The sequence below is a fragment of the Podarcis filfolensis genome (assembly GCF_964270895.1).
Source record: "Podarcis filfolensis genome assembly, chromosome: 17".
Taxonomy (NCBI): domain Eukaryota; kingdom Metazoa; phylum Chordata; class Lepidosauria; order Squamata; family Lacertidae; genus Podarcis; species Podarcis filfolensis.
In genome coordinates, this window is record NC_139621.1 from 5144331 (window position 1) to 5163915 (window position 19585).

At 49.0% G+C, this 19585-nt stretch overlaps 2 protein-coding genes across 4 annotated transcripts in view; both read right to left on the bottom strand.

The window, feature by feature from the left end:
* Window positions 1-531: 531 nt before the first annotated feature.
* LOC310752876 (LHFPL tetraspan subfamily member 5 protein-like) lies at window positions 532-6893 on the bottom strand. Of its 2 annotated transcripts, XM_083594013.1 has the most exons (3): window positions 5897-6893; window positions 2345-2587; window positions 532-667 (listed from the first exon to the last, which is right to left on the bottom strand). In XM_083594013.1, the coding sequence occupies exons 1-3, from the start codon at window positions 6327-6329 to the stop codon at window positions 639-641; spliced, it is 705 nt and encodes a 234-aa protein (XP_083450139.1). In that variant the 5' UTR covers window positions 6330-6893; the 3' UTR covers window positions 532-638. The 2 variants fall into 2 exon arrangements, with proteins under 2 accessions (XP_083450139.1, XP_083450138.1); XM_083594012.1 differs by lacking the exon at window positions 532-667 and having other exon boundaries at window positions 1992-2587.
* A 2205-nt stretch (window positions 6894-9098) lies between these two features.
* HDAC6 (histone deacetylase 6) overlaps window positions 9099-19585 on the bottom strand; it is a 40279-nt gene continuing 29792 nt past the window's right edge. For both annotated transcript variants that reach the window (XM_083592943.1, XM_083592944.1), the window contains exons 24-29: window positions 19384-19558; window positions 17593-17951; window positions 15724-15834; window positions 15486-15632; window positions 13107-13235; window positions 9099-11050 (exon numbers count right to left, since the gene is read on the bottom strand). In XM_083592943.1, coding sequence (XP_083449069.1) covers window positions 10982-11050; window positions 13107-13235; window positions 15486-15632; window positions 15724-15834; window positions 17593-17951; window positions 19384-19558 — 990 coding nt within the window. In that variant the 3' untranslated portion in view covers window positions 9099-10981. The remainder of the gene's footprint in view (window positions 11051-13106; window positions 13236-15485; window positions 15633-15723; window positions 15835-17592; window positions 17952-19383; window positions 19559-19585) is intronic.

Genomic DNA, 19585 nt, shown 5'->3' on the forward strand with positions numbered 1-19585 from the left:
CCTGAAGTTTGGCTCCCACTGAAACCTCACTTGTTCATTTCGCTGTCCCCTATTGCCCAAAACTGAAAAAATAAATTACACAGCTGACGGCATAATTGCATCATTAATTTCAGTGGAATGGGGGGGGGGAATCAAAAACTATGTAGAAAATAAGGTTGATGGTTCACACAATGATCAGGAACTAAAAAAAGGGGGTGGACTTCAACACAGTGCTAAATGTAAAAGAGTGTGTGTGTGTGTGTGCGCGCGCGCTTGGGGGTGGGGGCTGGTAACAAGATCTACTTGGGTTTCCCCCCAACCCTCCAGAGAAGATTTAGCGGGTGGGATGGACGTCCTGTTGCACCAACAGACCTTGTTCAGCAAATGCAGCAACTTCGTTGAATCCCACCCACTGATAGAAAAGATATATTTGCTCACACAATTTCCGTTCCTGACTTGGACAAACATGCAACCTGCAGCAATTTCTGCTTCCGTTTCAGTTTCCGGCAGAATTCTCCAACATCCCTATTAATAACACATCACAATGTAGCATTTTTTAAAATAAAAAATATCTTTATTGCAACAGCTAGGCACAGCAAGAAAAGGGTTCTGTTGTTGCGAGCGACTGACTCTGAAGGATGTCCGTTGGGGAGGTGAGATCAGTCCGGAGTCAGTGCTGAAGTCACACCTGTGTGCATACAGGGAATGGGAAGAAAAAGACCTGGAAAGATACTGATCTTCTCGTGTCCCTGCCTAAGCAAGACATTTGCTCTCCGAAGGAGAGCCCCAATTCCCCCACCCCACCGAGGCCAACACATTTTATTCCTGCATTTCGGGGGGTTGGTCTAGATGACCCTCAGGGTCCCTCTTCTAAGTCTACAATTATTTGATGCACTGGTCAGAGAATAGTTCATGCCCTCATCTGTCCTGCACTCCTTGTGCTACTGACTGGAGCAAGTCGCTTCATCCTGCAACAAATGAATGACTTTTGGGGTCCGTTCCGGCTCTACAGTTCTACAATCCCATAACCTTCCCTCTGAACTCAGGCAGACACCATCATATGTGGCATTGTGGCACATGCCCTGCGAGCATATTTGGGTACGGAGGCCTTGGCTAGTGTCACATTGGCTAGTGTCCTGAAGGAGCATCTCCACCATAGCTGTCAACTTTTCCCTTTTCTTACGAGGAATCCTATTCAGAATAAGGGAATTTCCCTTTTGAAAAAGGAAACATTGACAGCTATGATCTCCACCCCTCATCGTTCTGCCCGGACGCTGAGGTCCAGCGCTGAGGGCCTTCTAGCAGTTCCCTCACTGCGAGAAGCCAAGTTACAGGGAACCAGGCAGAGGGCCTTCTTGGTAGTGGCGCCCGCCCTGTGGAACGCCCTCCCACCAGATGTCAAAGAGATAAACAACTACCTGCCATTTAGAAGACATCTGAAGGCAGTCCTGTTTAGGGAAGTTTTTAATGTGTGACATTTTAATGTATTTTTAATCTTTGTTGGAAGCCGTCCACAGTGGCTGGGGAGACCCAGCCAGATGGGCAGGGTACAAATAAAATTATTATTATTATTATTATTATTATTATTATTATTATTATTATTACATTCCAGCATACCAAATTTCAACTGCCTCTATTTTATAGGGTACTAGAATTGTTATTCCCCCCCCCCTAGGTTTTTAGGTTTTTTAAAATAAATGTAAAACAGTGTCACCACCACTTTTTTAAAGGCATTTTTTAAGGACAAACTTCATACATCCAGGGGTTCTTTTGGATATTTTTTAATTAAGTGTTTCTACCATGCTGGGGGTCAGGGTTACAAGTATTGAGGGAGGAGGCGTGAGCAGCTGCCCAGCAAGGCATGAATGGTTCTCTCATTTCCTCCCTATAAAGGTTTTCTGCATGTTCTAAGTCTATGTAACTCTCAGGCTGACCTCGACTTCAGACACAGAGTCAGGCTGCATACAAACCACATGTGTAAAGCACATGACTTGCCCCAAAGAATCCTACCGCCTTCCCACCCCCCGCCCCACTTTGGTGGCAGCAGAAAACCCAGAGTCCTTAATTCCAGCTTGTGGCAGAAAGGGAGAGACTTATGCACACATATGCATTAGCAGAAGCATCGCCACCAGTTTTATTTGTGTGGTTTGGAGGAAAGGGAGGGGCTTCAGAGGTTCCTGGAAGACTGGGCTTCTTTGCTGCAGCCTCCAGCCCCCTCCACCTTTCCCCCATTTCAGATGCATCCTTGTGTCTCATTGGCCGTTGCTAGGCAGCAGCTGACATTCCTGCCAGCCTCGCATCTGAGCATCTGTTGGCTCCCATCCTTGCCCAGAATAACGGGGACGGGGCCTATTCTGCTGCTTACCTCTTCCTCCCGAGGGTGGCGCATAGCCTGCTGGTAGCAGAGCATCCTGCCGGTTCCCCAAGACGAAAGCCAGGGTGGCCAGTACCAGGGCATCGGCTATGCCCAGCAAGGCAAGGGTAAAGGCCCAGTGTATTGTGCAGGCACCCAGGGTGTAGCTCCTGGCCCGAGGCCCACAAAGAGCCCTGACTTCAGGGGCTCCCCAGCCGTCTGGGAAAACCAGGCAGCCAAGAGCCTGACAAGTTGCTGTGAGACAGAGAGAGACAGAGTTAATAAAGTTGATGTCCTTACACATAGGACCCACGTACCTACGGGACCGCCTCTCCTGGTATGCCCCGTGGAGGACCTTAAGGTCCACAAATGACAACATTTTGGAGGTCTCAAGTCGCAAGGTGGTTAGATTGGTCTCAACAAGGGCCAGGACCTTTTCAGTACTGGCCCTGACTTGGTGGAACGCTCTGTCACAAGAGACTAGGGCCCTGCGGGACTTGACATCTTTCCGCAGGGCCTGCAAGACAGAGCTGTTCTGCCTGGCCTTTGGTTTGGACTCAGTCTGACCCTTAAGTTTCCCTTCCCTTATGGTTTTGATCTATGGGCTACTTTTAAAATGAGGCTGTATTTTAGATTACATTTTAACCTGTATTTTAAATTGGGTCCCCCCCCCATTATGTTTTTACTGTAATTTTACTGGTGTTAGCTGCCCTGAGCCTGGCTCTGGCCAGGGAGGGTGGGGTATAAATAAAAGTTGTTATTATTATTATTATTATTATTATTATTATTATTATTATTACACATACACCTCCATAGAATGATAATCTACTGATTCCCACCCCCAATCTTGATGCTTAACCCATAGCCTTGGGACCTACTTTCCCCATGCTAGATCCAGAGGGGAGAAAGACTGGGCATTTGCCAGGACCCTGAAGACCAGCAGAGGTCCATTGCCCTCACAGTACTATAATTCTCACTTTGCTCAGAATGTCCTAGAACAGGCATGTCCAACTCCCAAGAGACTGTGATCTACTCACAGTACAAAAAAACTGGCAGTGATCTACCCATTGTCACTCGAGGGAGGAGGAGCGTGTGTGGGGTGGGTGGATTGGTCAAAAATATTGAGCATTTTTTAAGAGGGATGTGCCCAGAGTTGTTGAGCTTTTTGGGGGGGAAGGACTGCACAGAGGGTTGTTTCTTTAGCTTCTCCCCTGTAACTTTTTGTACACGGTAAGGATCCCGCAATCTACCAGGATCAGCCAGTGATCTACCGGTAGATCGCGATCCACTGGTTGGACATCCCTGTTCCAGAAGATCAGGTGCCTTAGAAAAAGGAGAAGTGAGATGGTTGGAAAAGACAGAATAAAAAATGTGAATGTTATGTGTACAACTCTTAATGTGAGAGGTTTAGGTAATCAGGTGAAGTGAGTGAGGAGGATTGGGAAGTATATTCAAGAATTGAAGGCTGATGTGTTGTTGTTTTTTCCAAGAAACATATAATGGGGGGGGGGAAGGGAGGTTAATTTTCTTGGCTTTTCCCAGGTTTAAGGTAAAGGTAAAGGGACCCCTGACCATTAGGTCCAGTCGTGGCCGACTCTGGGGTTGCGGCGCTCATCTCGCTTTATTGGCCGAGGGAGCCGGCGTACAGCTTCTGGGTCATGTGGCCAATCCTGGGGGTGCAGGAGAGAACCCCATCCTTTGCCCCAAACATTTTGGTACTTGAGGGGGCAATCTGAATGATGCCACCCTCCTGCTAATTTATATGGGGCACAATCCACCAGGAAGTTGTCTTGCAGAAGCCTCATTGAAATGGAGAGGAGCTACACAAGAGCACTCCAAGGGAATTCTAGCCCTCAGTCAGGGCTCTGTGTATACTGCAGTTGAGCAGGAACATGGAAAAAGCACAGAATATGCTAATGGGTACAGAATTCAGCTTTCCAAGAAGAGTAGCATTTACTTTTTACAGCAGGTTTCTGGCCCTTAGGGCAGTAAAAGATATGCTAGAAAAAGTGCAGGCAGCATCTGCAGAAATCTCAAAAGATGGTTAAATCGGATCTGGAGTCCTGCATAACTCCTTGCCCCTCCTCTGTGGCTAGCAAAACCAGAAGAAGAAATTGTTCAGAAACAGCGACAATTGCAGACTAAATTATGCAAAAGAAGAGAATTGTGCAAATTTGCTCAACTTGCATAGTTCATAGGGAAATCTCTGCTGAGTCAGAACAAAGGCTTGCCAAGGTGGCCAACCAGGTGCTTCTTGGAAGCCCAAAGCAGGGCATGAGAGCAATAGCTCTCTCCAGCTGTGGCTCCACTGTTGTCCCTCAATGGGCAGGTATTCAAAATACCAATGACTGGTATTCGGAAAGGTATTAATGGTACCTCTAATAATGGAGAAAGCATATAGCCATCATGACTAGTAGCCGTCCACCCTGTCCATTGGCCTTGCTGCCTAAGAGTTGAGAAGCCAATGGCATCTAGAGGGTCGCCCATTCTAAAACAGATACATTTTGGTGGTCATGGTAGGACACCTATTTAAGGTTTTTTATCAGTCTCACTTCCACTTCCATATTGGCCTGACCAAACATGAGAATAGCTCTGTCTTACTTGTGATTCTTTTCACCTGATATTTAGAGCTGTTGTGTCTCTGATAGTGGAAGTACCGTTAATACTACATGCTCACCATGTCTAGAAGCCCCTGAGAGTCTTCTCCTCCATGAATTTGTCCAGCACACTTCAAATCAGTGGCCATCCCAAAGCTTTGGAGGAGTGAATCCCACAGTTTAACTGTGTGTTGCAAAAAGAAGGACTTTCTCTTATCTGTCCCCATTCTGCTTAAGCTGATGACTCCGAGTTCTAGATATATAAGATGCAGAAAATACCAGAACCCAGGATCCCCCAATAAGACTGAACATAGGGGCAGATTCTGGGCAGATAAAAGGAAGGAGCCCACAGCTCAAAGACCTTGTTAGTAAAGGCCAGGCAACCCACAGTCAAGGGTAGCAGGCAAGATTTATTCTCACCGCAGGTGAGTATTGGGGGACCCCACTTAGGTGGGGAGTAAAACCAGACTACTGCTTATTGAGAATCAAGCCTGCCTGTGGGTGCATAGCCTCATCTTGGATTGGGTCTGTTGGTCACACCAGCACGTGACTCACACTGTTGTTTGCCTTCTAAATATGTTACCAAGCAATCACATGACTGGTTTCTGCAGGATATGACCCCAGGTGAACAGGTGTGTGTGTGTCTGTGTGTCTGTGTCTGTGTCTGTCTGTCTGTCTGTCTGTGTCTGTTTGGCAGTAGAAGAGACTCCCACAAGAGGCAGTGGAATCTCCTTCTTTGGAGGTTCTTAAACAGAGGATGGATGGCCATCTGTCATGGATTCCTGCATCTCAGGGGGTTGAACCAGATGACTCCTGGGTCCCTTCCAAATCAAAGATTATTTGATTCTATGAATTTAGTGCCCTCCCACCCATTCCTTTCTAAAAGAAGGTAGCCCAGGGCTGCCTGCTCTCATCGCAACCAGGAAAGCTGCCATTTGCTCCCATTGAGAGGCACCTTCTCTCTCACCTGCTGAAAGCTGCTGCCAGGCACACACCTTGTAGACAGTCCCCGGGCTGCAGACCCAGAAGAGGCCCAAGGAAGCCACACTGCCCATCACCAGGACCAGGGCCATCAGGACAAAGACCGCGGCTGCCTTGAAGGATGGGATCGGGGTGAGGGTGACCAGTGACCCCTCGCACTGGAGGGTGCCATCCCGCTCCTTGCAGACTTGGTAGAGGCCGAAGGAGCCCACGGCGCTGATGCTGGGGTCGAAAAGGACCCCGGAGGGGGGCAGCTGGTAGGTGAGCGGCGCTGTCTGCACCCACGCCGGCTGGATCAGGACCACGACCTCCAGGACGCCAAAGCAGAGGGTGCAGCCAGCCCAGAGAGCGCCCACCGCCCTGGCATTGCGCACGAAGTCCGTCTGGTAGAGCACAGCTGCTTCTCGGGCTGCCAGCATGGCTCAGCCCTCTTTCAAGGGGTCTGCCCGCCCTCTTGCACCCGGGGCAACCTCCACGAGGGAGCAGCTTTCCAGAGAAGGATAAAGTAAGGGGGGGTCGCCGTGTCCCTTTTGCGCCACAATCCAGCGTGCGCCCACTTCCTCCGGCTGCGGATGCCCTGCTTTGGTTTTCAGCTCTTGGCTCCTCTCCTCCTCTGGGCAAATTTCTGCATTCCTCGGCTCCAGCAGCTGCAGCTTTCCCTGTCGCTGGTTCCAGGCTCCCTCTGGGGCGAGGGAGGGCTGCTCGGCTCGCTTCCTCCGCAGTCTCTCTGCATTCCTCTGCTGGGGCTGCCCTTCCTTCCTTCCCCAAGATTGGCTACCTTCCTTTGCGGGGCGCCGAGGGAGGGAGACGCTGCTCCCCGGCTCTTCCCATCCTCATGCCACAAACCCGGATTTATTTCCTCCAGCGACGGAGGCAAAAGCAGCTGCCACTTGGCCCGGAGCCCAGGTTGACTTGGCCGCCTCGTCCTCGCCTCCCTGGCTCGGTCGCTCAGCGAGGAGCGGCCGGGAAGATGTTCCGCGCTCCCTCCACCTGCCCAGGGCGAACTCACACAGGGCGAGGATGGAGGCACGCTTTCATTTCCTGGCTTGGAAAAACAAGAAGCGGTGTTTTGGGGCTGGGGAGGAAGAGGGCCCAGAATAGCAGTCCCTTTCCTCCAAAATGCACATCGGCTACAAAATGCAGGAATGCAGACAGACACATCTCATGGTCCTCTGCAGACAAGGGATTAGTGTTTCCGGCAGGGGGCGGGCAGCACAGTAGATTTTTAAATACTATTATCGACTTATATACAGCATATACCGTATATCCATACAGTGGTACCTCAGGTTAAGTACTTAATTCGTTCCGGAGGTCCGTTCTTAACCTGAAACTGTTCTTAACCTGAAGCACCACTTTAGCTAATGGGGCCTCCTGCTGCCGCCGCACCGCCAGAGCACGATTTCTGTTCTCATCCTGAAGCAAAGTTCTTAACCTGAAGCACTATTTCTGGGTTAGTGGAGTCTGTAACCTGAAGCATATGTAACCTGAAATGTATGTAACCCGAGGTACCACTGTATGTCATAGATCTTGCAAGAGTCTGTTAGTGAATGATAAAAAAATAAAAATAAACGGTAGTATTTAGATAACCTTTGGGATTTGTTGTTGCTGTTGTTTAGTCGTGTCCGACTCTTCGTGACACCCTGGACCAGAGCACGCCAGGCACCCGTCTTCCACTGCCTCCCGCAGTTTGGTCAAACTCATGCTGGTAGCTTCGAGAACACTATCCAGCCATCTCGTCCTCTGTCGTCCCCTTCTCCTTGTGCCCTCCATCTTTCCCAACATCAGGGTCTTTTCCAGGGAGTCTTCTCTTCTCATGAGGTGGCCAAAGTATTGGAGCCTCAGCTTCAGGATCTGTCCTTCCAGTGAGCACTCAGGGCTGATTTCCTTAAGAATGGATAGGTTTGATCTTCTTGCAGTCCATGGGACTCTCAAGAGTCTTCTCCAGCACCATAGTTCAAAAGCATCAGTTCTTCGGCGATCAGCCTTCTTTATGGTCCAGCTCTCACTTCCATACATCACTACTGGGGAAACCATAGCTTTAACTATACGGACCTTTGTTGGCAAGGTGATGTCTCTGCTTTTTAAGATGCTGTCTAGGCTTTGGGATATTGAAGGGAAAATACAGGCTGCAAGCACTTTGTTTGCCAAACGTGCAAACTATGAAACAACGGCCATCAAAGAAGGATCCTTGGGTATGTGCAAAACAGGGGTGCCAAGGTTGGCAGGTGGGGAGAGAGGCGTGATGTCACAAAGGAAAAATGTGCCCATTTAAAATTAGATTTGGAATCACAAACAGAAAGGGAAGAGTTGCTTTTTCCCAGCGGGTTTCTGGGAAGAACAAAGGAAGTAGGCAGACCTCAATGGGGGGCCAAAGGGCAGAACTATCTTGGCAGGTTGTGGCAGAGGCAGGGAGATGGCTGCAATGCTGGGGGAACAAGCCCCTCTTGAGATGCAAACATTTTAAACTGTGCACTCCCTCCGTTGAAAGCTTCTGGTGTAAATGTGTGTAGAATAAATAGTATTTCTTAATGGCACAGCAGACTCCACCGCACCTTGAATGCCAGTGGAAATGCACCCCAAGGGTAAGCGCCTGGGACTCCCGGGAATCTTCTACTGCTTGGCAGAGATCGGGAGTTGTGCGCAACCTTGACAATGATATGTTATAAAGAACAACTGTACAATGTTCTAGTTCACAGAAGTTACACACCTGTTCCTGGGCTTCAGACTGCTAGGGCTCAAGTGATGGGAGGCTCCTACACACAAAGAATTTAAGCCATTAAAGGTAAAGGTAAAGGGACCCCTGACGGTTAAGTCCAGTTGCGGGCGACTCTGGGGTTGCGGCGCTCATCTCGCTTTCAGGCCAAGGGAGCCGGAATTTGTCCACACCTTCCGGGTCATGTGGCCAGTATGACTAAGCCGCTTCTGGCAAAACCAGAGCAGCGCACGGAAGCGCCATTTACCTTCCTGCCAGAGTGGTACCTATTTATCTGCTTGCATTTTGAAGTGCTTTCGAACTGCTAGGTTGGCAGGAGCAGGGACCGAGCAACAGGAGCTCACCCCATCACAGGGATTCGAACCACCGACCTTTCAATCGGCAAGCCCTAGGCTCTGTCATGGGATCACAATTTAAATGGCTTAACATTGGACCAAGCGATCTGTCCCCGCTCCCCAGATCTAAACACAGCCACTCCATTCACAGAAACACTTTATTTGAATAATTAGAAAGATTATAAAATCGAGCAGAGAAACAATGGCAAAGGAAGTAATCATATGCAAAGGATTTTTTTAGGCTATAATGTAACTAACTCCCCACTTCTAAAGGTTCAGTGAACCCCCACCCCCCCTCCTTTATATCATGGTATGAGTTCAGCCCCTTTAGCAAGGAAGAGGGGGGAACTGTGTTGAACTCCCCAATCACAGCCAGCATGGCCAATGTGGTCAGGGATGATGGGAGCTGAAGCCCAATAACATCCAGAGGATGACAGGTTCCCCATCTCTGCCCTATAGGCACCCCCCTGCCCCCCAGCTTACCAGGGCCGGCCCTGATAAAACTGACACACCCCCACCACCCTCCCCATAAGCCCTTTTCAACCCATCTTTTCTCAAACCTCTTTTATTATGGACAGAGTTATGTGTCGCCTTGACCCTGACCCCATTCGGGTTTTTTACTAGTTCAAGGTGAGGGGCAATCTGTGGTTGCCCGGAATCCAATAAGGAAGGTGCTCCTCTGAACCACTTTGAGCCAGTCTGGGTTGCTAAAGCCTTTTCCATTTGCCCACCCCTGCCGCTCATTGCCCAGGACACAGCTCTCGGTTGCCCTTTGGAAGGACTGGCCATGCTCCTTGCTTAAAATGACAGCCCAGCAAACATTTCCCACAAACACAGTAACCAAGGCCCAATTCTCACATTCTCCTTTTGCAGCAGAACTGCAGGATGCCCAAATACTGCAGGAAACAGTGTGCGAATAATGCAGCTCTGGCATGCTGAAAGCAGAGTTTTAAATGGCCCCATTTCACACCCACCTTCACAGATGAGCTGCAACACACACACACACACACATACAAAATTTTGAGTCCACATACCGTGATGGGGCAGGAATGGGAAGAATGTGAGAATCTGGCCTTAGAAGAATGATAAGATAGCCTTCACGGCATCAGACGAAAGCCTTTCAGATCCCATGCTCCTGTCTCTGTAATCTAGAAAGACCCCACAGGCCATCCTCTCAAGCATCTTGCATGTTCTCTGCTACATGCAGCACCAAATAATGAAGAACCTTGGAACAAGCAAACCGAAGACTCTCATCAAATATATATATGTATATAATTGTGGGATGTCACCCAGTTTAGAGGAACTTGGACCTCCAACCGTTTATATTTCAAGCCTTCTGGAGATGAACCTCTCCTAGCCACAGGATTCCGCTTGCCCAAAACGTGCTTTTGTCTCAACTAGTTGCAGAAACATTCTTGATTAATAGGAGGTGGGCAGAGGGGAGAGGAGATAAGAGGAATACACCCCTCTAGAGTGGCTGAGGAAACCTAGCCAGATGGGAAGGATATAAATAATAAATCATCATCATTATTATTATCATCATCCCTCCTTTCTCAGTTCAGCATGGTTTCTCTCCAACCTAGCAACTTTAGTATGGAGGAGAGAGGGTGATTTGGGAAAAATATGTGGCAATTTGAGACAGGATGGAATGGGTGTGTTGTGCAATCAGACTCTGGAGATGTGAGCAGAGATAAATGCCTGCCCCCCCCCTTCCAAGAAAAACACACGCTTCTTCAGCAACAGGGAAAGCAAGTCACCTCTGCCCGGAAGTGAAGAAATCCCCAAGGTTGATTTGAAATGGACCCAATCGTGGAATACACCAGAAAGGAACATTCTTTGTCCTTGTGGAACAATGAGGTCGCTGGTGTTTGATTCGTGGCTGCTGGTGGTATTGCATTGATGATTGCTGACTATTATTTGGCACATCAAGAGCCCTTGAAGCATCAGGTTCAGTTCAGTGAGGTCAAACGATGGTAGATTGTGCTGCATTCTGTATTAGCTGCTCCTTACAAAGGGAGTTGCTTTAGGAAGGTACTGCCATGTCCACGCCAAACTTCAGCCGGTGAGCCTGGCTCTTGGCTTCAAAGAGAATCTGGGAGAGGGGAGAAGCCCAAAGGAACAATACTAATAATAATATTGATAATAAACGCACAAAATAGTGTCAAATCAGACTGCAATTCAAGAAAACCTCAGGCACAAAGAGCATTGCTGGTGGTGAGGGTTCCTCTGCACTGGATTCTACCACTGCACCCGGGTGGGCAGTCACCTCCCACTAGCGGAAGGAAGCACAAATCCCCAAAATAGGGGAATGTGGAGCCAGGGCCCTGGAAGATTTCTCTTGTGTGAGCACTAAGTTGTTCTGCTCGCATGATGTCTCGGTTGAAGTCAACCCAGAAAATAGTCCCATTAGGAGCAATAGGACTCACTCCCTAGTCTAGGGGTAGCCATAGAGACTGCCTTCCAAATGATGGGAGTTGCAATCCAAAATGTCAGGAAGGTAACACAGGGGCTGCACCTGCCGTAGTCAAGGAAAGAGGAGTCTGTGCTCTTCCAGATGTTGCTGGAATCCAGCTCTCATCATACCTGCCCTGCTATTCGAGAGGGGCGCTGCTGCTGAACACGAGGGCTCCGTTTAACTATTCTGGCCAATCAGTGACATTCCTAGCAGCACAGCTGGAGAGAGGGCAGGTGCAGTGGGAGGGGCCTGGCACTTGGAGCACCTCCCACTTTTTGGACGCATCAGCTGCCATTATTCCGAAGCAGAAGCCTAGGATTACTCCTAGGATTATTCAGGAGATGGGGCTGGAAAAGAGAAGTCATGTGCTTTCAAAATACTACTTTCCACCACGCTGTTTTCCTGAAGAAGCATGGCTGCTGTTTTGTTTCATTTCTCATGAAGGGAAAATAATTCCTTTGAAGGAGTGTAGCTTCTTACTGGGTGGGACTTTGCACTCTCCCTCCTACAGGGATGTTGGAAATTTCCAGTGGGCACAAGAACAGAAATGGCCAGTGTTTGCTTATTCATCCCATGTCCGGAAAGAAAATCAATCGAGTGAATATGATTGGCATTCACTGTAGCTGTTTTCAGTCTGCAAATGATGACATTTTTACCCCATTTGCACTGGTTTCCTTTGCACTGAAATGAATGGCCTCTGTGTTGAAATCAGTGGTGTGGGTTAATGTCATGATAAAGTAATTAACTACATCATTAATTACATAAATTTCCACCACAGCAGACAGCGAGGCAAAAAACCTTCAGTGCTGCCAGCAGAAACACATTCCATGCAGTTCACAGAATCCTCTCTGCAAAGAGCGAATTTGCTCTGCTCTCAGCATAATGGAACGGAATAGCCCCAGGGGGGAGAGAAATCCCTCTAGATTCTCTGTTAATGGAAGAAGTTGGCCCCATCAGAGAAAAATCTCCTGTCAATAATAATGGAACATTCCACCCACACTCTTCTTTAATGCCACTGTCAATCAAACTTTTTTCTTAAAAAGAGCTAGAGTGATACAAAGCCCTTATTTGCTCTTCCCAGTTCTTTTTCTCTGGGGGTACGCAGGAGTACACATACCCCTAAACATTTTATGAATCTTTGTACTTTTGTCCATTTACTGTATTTATTTCCCCCGATTTGAACTATAAAATGGTGATTTTCTTGAGTCAAAATGAGAGTACCCCTAAACATTTTTTTAGAAAAAAAGCACTGGCTGTTCCTGTTCAAAAGCTGCCAAAAGCTTACTTTTGTATCTCAATGGGGGAAAGCATAATGCACATAGTGAATTCAGTACCCAAGTAAACTAGTTCAGCGGCAAACCAGATTATGTCACTCCAAGTGCACTGGGGCTGGAACCCCTTAAGAGCAACAGCCATCAGATTATCTTGGGGCTCCCCGAGAGGGGTGGAAGCTCTTCACACCACCTCCCAAGCCTCAAGTAATGATTTGCAACCCCAACTGATGTTCCACCAAGCACTGCAGCTCAGATGGCTATGTATCATTTGTGTTGAATGACAGGACTGATGGGGGTGGGGGTGTCCGTTCCCCAAGCAAATGTGCATCTCATCACACTGGTTTGGTATTTCCAAGCTCAAGGGCAAACCCCTGGGAAAGGAAAGGGTGGGAAAAGGACCACAGCACGACACAACTCACCGGGTGGTGGACATAGGCTTGGCATCCATAGCACCAGACAGAGAGGTCCGCAAAGCTAAGAACCAGTGGATGGCCAGATTCTGAGTTGTGAGCTACCATGTGTTGCTTAATGTAGCGGCCACAGCAAACCTGAATGGGGTGGAAGAAGGCAGGCTTAGATGATGGTGGAAACGGCTCCAAAAGACAAGACTAACCTTGGGAATGGACCAAATAGACTCATTTGAAAATGAATCTGAACTATCTGAGCTATCTGAATCTGAACTATCTGAGCTATCTGAAGCTCAACTCTTCTGCTCTTAGAGAGGACGGACCACACACCAGCACCCCATCTGGCAAGTATCAGAAGCAGAGGAGGAAGACAGAAAGCAGATACAGTGGTACCTCGGGTTACATACGCTTCAGGTTACAGACTCTGCTAACCCAGAAATAGTACCTCAGGTTAAGAAATTTGCTTCAGGATGAGAACAGAAATCGTGCTCCAGCGGCGCGGCAGCAGCAGGAGGCCCCATTAGCTAAAGTGGTGCTTCAGGTTAAGAACAGTTTCAGGTTAAGAATGGAACTCCAGAACGAATTAAGTACGTTACCAGAGGTACCACTGTACTGTGGAGTGGATCACCTCAGAGAACTCAAGGGGGCAAGTCAGCAGGCCACAGAAGGCAGTCTGCACAGCGCCTCAACATGTTTAAGGACAATACAACATGGAGAGAAATCTCCTTGCATACAACAAATACAGTGAAGCCCACAGCAAGGAGGGAAAGGGGAAAAAAACAATCTTTCCCAACGAAAATGTAACTGGGGTACAAAAAAGACAGCATAGTGTGGCAATTAAGAGCACTGGGCTAGGACTGGGGAGATATAGGTGCAAAACCCCACTGAGTCATTAATAAAACCCACCCTAATCCCCCCACTCCAGACTGCCATCATTTGAAGTTCCCCCATTACCGAAGCTCCAGTAGTGATAGCTTATCTGTTAGCTGTTAAACCAACTAAAACACAACCCTTAAAAAAACAGAAACCTAAAAACCAGGCACTGGTGTTTTTTTAAAAAAATATTATTTTCTTGTTTTACAGAAGTGTAATGTCTCTCATATCTTTTCCATGTAACGTTTTTACAAATCCGTTTCATTTTTTGAGACATTAGGAGAAGAAGAAAAAAAAGAAGGGGTGGAGGGAGGGAAGATGGGTGGGGGTGGGGTTGGATGGCGATTGTTTCTGTTATGCTTAATGTATGTAGGGTTTGGCGTCAGCGTTGCTTGTGCTGTTCACTTGTGTTCCTTTGGTGGTGAGAGAGGTTGGGGTTGGCCTAGGGTGTGGTTGTTTGTTTGTGATTTGCTGTGATGATCTTTGTTTTCGTGTGTGAGTGGGGTGGGTGTGTGTTTTGGATCAGGTTAGCCATATTGATTTGTATGCTGTTGGTGGATTATTGCCATTGTCTTGTTGGGCTGTGTATGTTATAAAGGGGAGCCATACGGGGGTAAAGGCGTCTTCTTCTGTTTGTGCCCGTGTCAGTTTCAGTTTATTGGTTAATTTTTCTAGTAGGGCTGTTTCCCATACTATTTGGTACCATTGGTCCATGCTTACTCCTGACATGTCTCTCCAGTGTCTGGTTATGGTGTTTCTGGCTGCTGAAAGTAGGTGGGTTATGAGTTCTTTGTGGTGTAAATGGGCATTGTTGTCTTGGAAGATGTTTAGTAGGGCCAATTCTGGGGTGATGTCTAATACTTGCTTAGTTATTTTACATATTTCTTGCGTGGCTGTTGTCCAGAATAGTTGGATTTTGGACACTCCCACCACATGTGGAGGTATGTGCCTGTGGAGGTGCACCCTCTCCAGCATTTTGGTGAGGTTCCTGGGTGTATTAGCGCTAGTTTCCTTGGTGTTAGGTACCACCTGTAGGTGAGTTTCAAAGTGAGTTCTTTTCTTTTCGTTGATATGGATTTAAAGGGGGGTTTAGACCACATTCTGGTCCATTGAGTGGGGTTAATCTCATAGCCTATGTCATTCTCCCATTGTTTTTTGATTGCGTCTAGGGGGGTTGTGGGATTTTGTAGTAGTATTTTGTATATTGCGGATACCGTCCCTTTACCATTTCCCTTTGTTGTTAGGAGGAGGTTTCCGAAGGTTGTCAGGGGCCTAGTTGCAGCTGATTTTACTGTTGGGTTGTTTAAGAGGGCGTGTAGTTGGTGTTGTGTTAACCAAGGCATTTGAGTGTCTTCCAGTTTGTCTTGTATTTCTTGTGTTGACAAAGGTTTGTTATTTTTATAAAAGTCTATTAGGCGATATAAGCCTTTGAAAACCAGGCACTGTTAATTCACTTTATGGATGGTGGGGGTCACTCCCAGTTTACATAAGCCCCCCCCCCCCGCTTGCCCACCTTACCTTGTAGCAAATCAGACAGACCCAATTCTCTGCCACGCTGCCACATTCTGCACAGGGCTCCAGTACATTCAAGCCAAGGGAAGGCACAGGGAGCACCGAGTCGAGGTGGGGGCACCACGGCAAGGGAGTCACAGCATAAAAGAGCCCCTAGAAAGAGAGAGAGTATTATCTCTGCATCCTGGCACCCAAGCCCAGAAAATCCAATCCCAGATACCCTCCCATCTCTCCCCAAACTCACTTCATCTGCCAGGTCTTCTTCAAGCGGGTCACAGGAGGAAGAGCAGCCACCTGCAGCTTCGTCAAGCAGAATAACCTCCGCTAGCATTGGGGGGACAGCCGGTGGGCTTACCTGGTTGAAGGAGGGGAGATGGAGGAAAGAGATTTAGGGTCAAGTCTTGCTTCAGATATCAGAGAGACCTGAAACCCTGCGATTTTCCATTCCAAGCACACCACGGGCAATGCCACAGTTCTAGAATAAAGTAGCCTCCAGTACGTAGAAACACAAGCAGTGAAGTGGGAGGGGAGCGCAACCAGCCCCCTGCCCTCCTTTTGGAGGAAAAGGCTTGTGTGGGAGCAGCTTAGCCCCCCTCTCTGTTGTGTTTCCACACAGGACTCCAAACAGGACTCTTTATAGCAGGCATCCCCAACCTGTGGCCCTCCAGATGTTTTGGCCTTCAGCTCCCATGAGCCCTAGCTAACAGGACCAGTGATCAGGGATGATGGGAATTGTAGTCCAAAACACCTGGAGGGCCGAAGGTTGGGGATGCTTGCTTTATAGCCTTAATGGAATATGACATAGGACAAGTTCCCAGAATAAGCTTTCCCAGCACTATCAATCTTCTCCCTCCAACTTGAAGCCACGGAGGATGGTTGGGTGATTCCTGGGTGCATTCTGCGTACAAGCAGGGCTGGTACCCCAGAATCCTTTTCAGTGCAGGAGCCATGTGACAAACAAGCCAATGGGGAAATTATTCCCTAAAGAAAAAAAGTGGGTAGTCCGGAAAAGCTACTGATCTAGAGAAGAGTGCGTGGCAGGTACAGCAAGATTCAACTGAGCACAGGCCACTGTCGCAGCATACATTTAGATCTCAGGGACAGCACTGCAAAAAGTCATGGCTTCCCCCCCAAAATTCTGGGAGATATAGTTGTTAATGGGTGCTGAGAGTTGCTAGGAGATACCTACTCCCCCTCACAGAGCTACAATTCCCAGAGTGGTTCAATAGTCTGTCTCTCTTTCCAGGGAACTCTGAGAAATGTAGCTCTGAGGGGAATAAGGGTGGCGCCCAGGGGTTGCTGATCAGAAGGTTGGCGGTTCGAATCCCAGCAACGGGGTGAGCTCCAGTTGCTCGGTCCCTGCTCCTGCCCACCTAACAGTTCAAAAACACATCAAAGTGCAAGTAGATAAATAGGTACCGCTCCGGCGGGAAGGTAAACGGTGTTTCCGTGTGCTGCTCTGGTTCGCTAGAAGCGGCTTAGTCATGCTGACCACAAGACCTGGAAGCTGTACGCCGGCTCCTTTGGCCAGTAAAGCGAGATGAGCGCCACAACCCCAGAGTCAGCCACGACTGGATCTAATGGTCAGGGGTCCCTTTACCTTTACTAACAACTCTTAGCACTGTTCATGAATTACAGATCTCAGAATTCAAGGATGCCGAATTTTGTTAGGAGTTGCTAAGAGATTCCTGTTTCCCCTCACAGAGCTACAATTCCCAGAGTTCCCTCCCAGCTGTTACAGGCATGCCCAGGATCACTCCTCCTTTGTCCCTGACAAACCTTCAAATGTCTGTTCCAGTTTTAAAAGCTCCAGTCAGATTTACAACACAAATCAGGGCTCATTCACACTTCTGCTTCTCCCGTGCCTAGAAAGCACAGGCCCAAGCAGTTTCCCCTTTGTCTCTTGCTTTCTAGGCATGGGTTTGCCTTTCCCCCAGAAAACCTGCTCTTTCGCGCTAAATCAGAGCTAACACCAATCCGGAGAAAACACAATTGCTTTGCTCTGATTCAGCGGTAAACGGTGTGTTTCCCCAGAGGAAAGCAGCAAGACAAGTGCAAGTGTGGGTGAGCCCGCACACCATGGCTTGCACTGGCACAGCTGCCTGGCACCTACCTCTGCCTCTTTGCCAGGAGACTCAGCTCCACCCGTGGAGTTCCCTGTCGACATGCCTTCCTTCTGGGTATCCACCGCTGGCTCAGCTTCTCCGGAGGAGGCCCCAACCTTGTGCCCAGCCTCTTCGCCCACCGGACTGGAATCGGGAGAGAGGGAACTGGAAGCTGTCTCTGCCTCCTCCGCAAGGCGGTCTTCCAGCTGGAGGGAGCTCAGAGCCAAGACGGCATCATTCAAGGTATTCACAGGTTGAGCGCCGGGGCTCTGAAGCAGCTCCTGGGGGGCCTCCAGGGGGATTTCATCTGGAATGGGAGTTCCTTTCCCAGCTCGAGTCCTGGGCTTCTCCCACAGAGGAGCAGGCACTGGGGAGACAAGATATAGGTTGCTCCTCCTCTTCCCACAACCACTGAGCTGCCGTCCAATTGTTCCAAACGGAGCCAGAGAGATAGGAGAGTGCCAGCTCCAGCTTCCCTTCCTGGCCTGTTTTGCCTCGCCTTTCTGTCTCCTGGCACCTGCTTCTCCCCCCTGTCCTCAGGCCCCTGCCTCCTCCCCCAACTCTCTCCAGTCCTGTTCTGAAGCTCACCCCCCTGGCAGTGTCATGTAGAGAAGGGGATGTTGTGACATCAGCAGTCATTCTACCAATCCTCAGTGCCATCTCAGGAGGAGACTTCTTTGCCCTCCTCCTGAGCTGTGCTGGTTGCTAGGTGCGCAGGATCATAGAACTGCAGAGTTGGAAGGGACTGTGAGGATCATCTAGTCCAACCCCCTGCAATGCAGGAATCTTTTGCCCAACATGGGGCTCGAACCCACAACCTTGAGATTAAGAGCTGCTGACATCACAATCGCCCTGAAATATCCACCCCCAACAAGCTGTCCTACTTCCTTCCCTATGTAGCTTTTGCAGACGAGGCAGATATCACCGGAGATTACCCCCAGATGAAAGGTTGAAGCTTGCCTATTATGCACCTCGAAGCTTCAGGAGGAAATAGAGAGAGGCTGCGGTTGAGCAGGCCATGAGCACCAACTGCAGTGATCTTCCACAAGTGGCTTAGCAAAGGAAATGTGGTGCTTCCACCACATGATGTAAGAAGGAAAGGCATGTGCTCTGTGGAGAAAGTGACTTTGACCCACACTTTCTGCATTCCAGGGCATTTTCTTCTGAATAGCCACAGAAATATTCCATCACAAAACCTTCTCCCCCCTTCATCTCTTTGGAGTCTCAGGTCTGATCACTGCCTTACCTGTGCACTCTTAACTTCAGGCCTCTCCTCTATGCTTCCCTGTAGACCTATTCAGGTGCAGCCTCTCTGCCTGGCCCTCTTTTGCAATGAGTATTGAAACATGGCCCACACAGAGACTGGGCTGCACCGATGTGGGAGAGTCACAACCCAATCTCCACCCCCTGTATTGGGACTTTCCTGGCAGTTGCCCCCAGGCCCTTTAAAGCTGCTCAGCAGGTTGAGATGTGCCCTGCTGCTGCCTTTCATCTGCAGCAGACACCCAACTTGGCAGGTTGGAACTGGTAACATTTGATATGCAAAGTTGACAGAATCCAGAGTCCACCACCCCTGCAGTAATGTTTACATCAACCCAGTAGTGTTACTCCCCGACCCGCAGGAGACGTGAGGGGGGGAGGGTGATGAGGCTGACAAACAGAGCTATGCCTAAAGGCCACTGTGTGAATTCACAGCAGAGACCTATCAGCCCCCAGCTCACACCCTCTACATTGCAATAGTTCTGATGCAGAGCATTCACCACCAAGGAACAGAGGAGGACAGGAGAGAGACAATTCACCTTCCAGCCGCAGGCTTGCCCAGTACTTGCGGTGCACAGCGGCTGCATTGGCCAAAGATTGCAGGGCACTGGGGTGGGGGGCCTTGAGGCGTCCCAGCGGGGGCAGAGGATCCCCCAGGAGGCTGCGTGTGCACATGGTCATGGATTCCGAGATCGATTCTAGGTTGTAGCCGCCCTGGAAAAGGGGAAGGGAAAGCTCAGA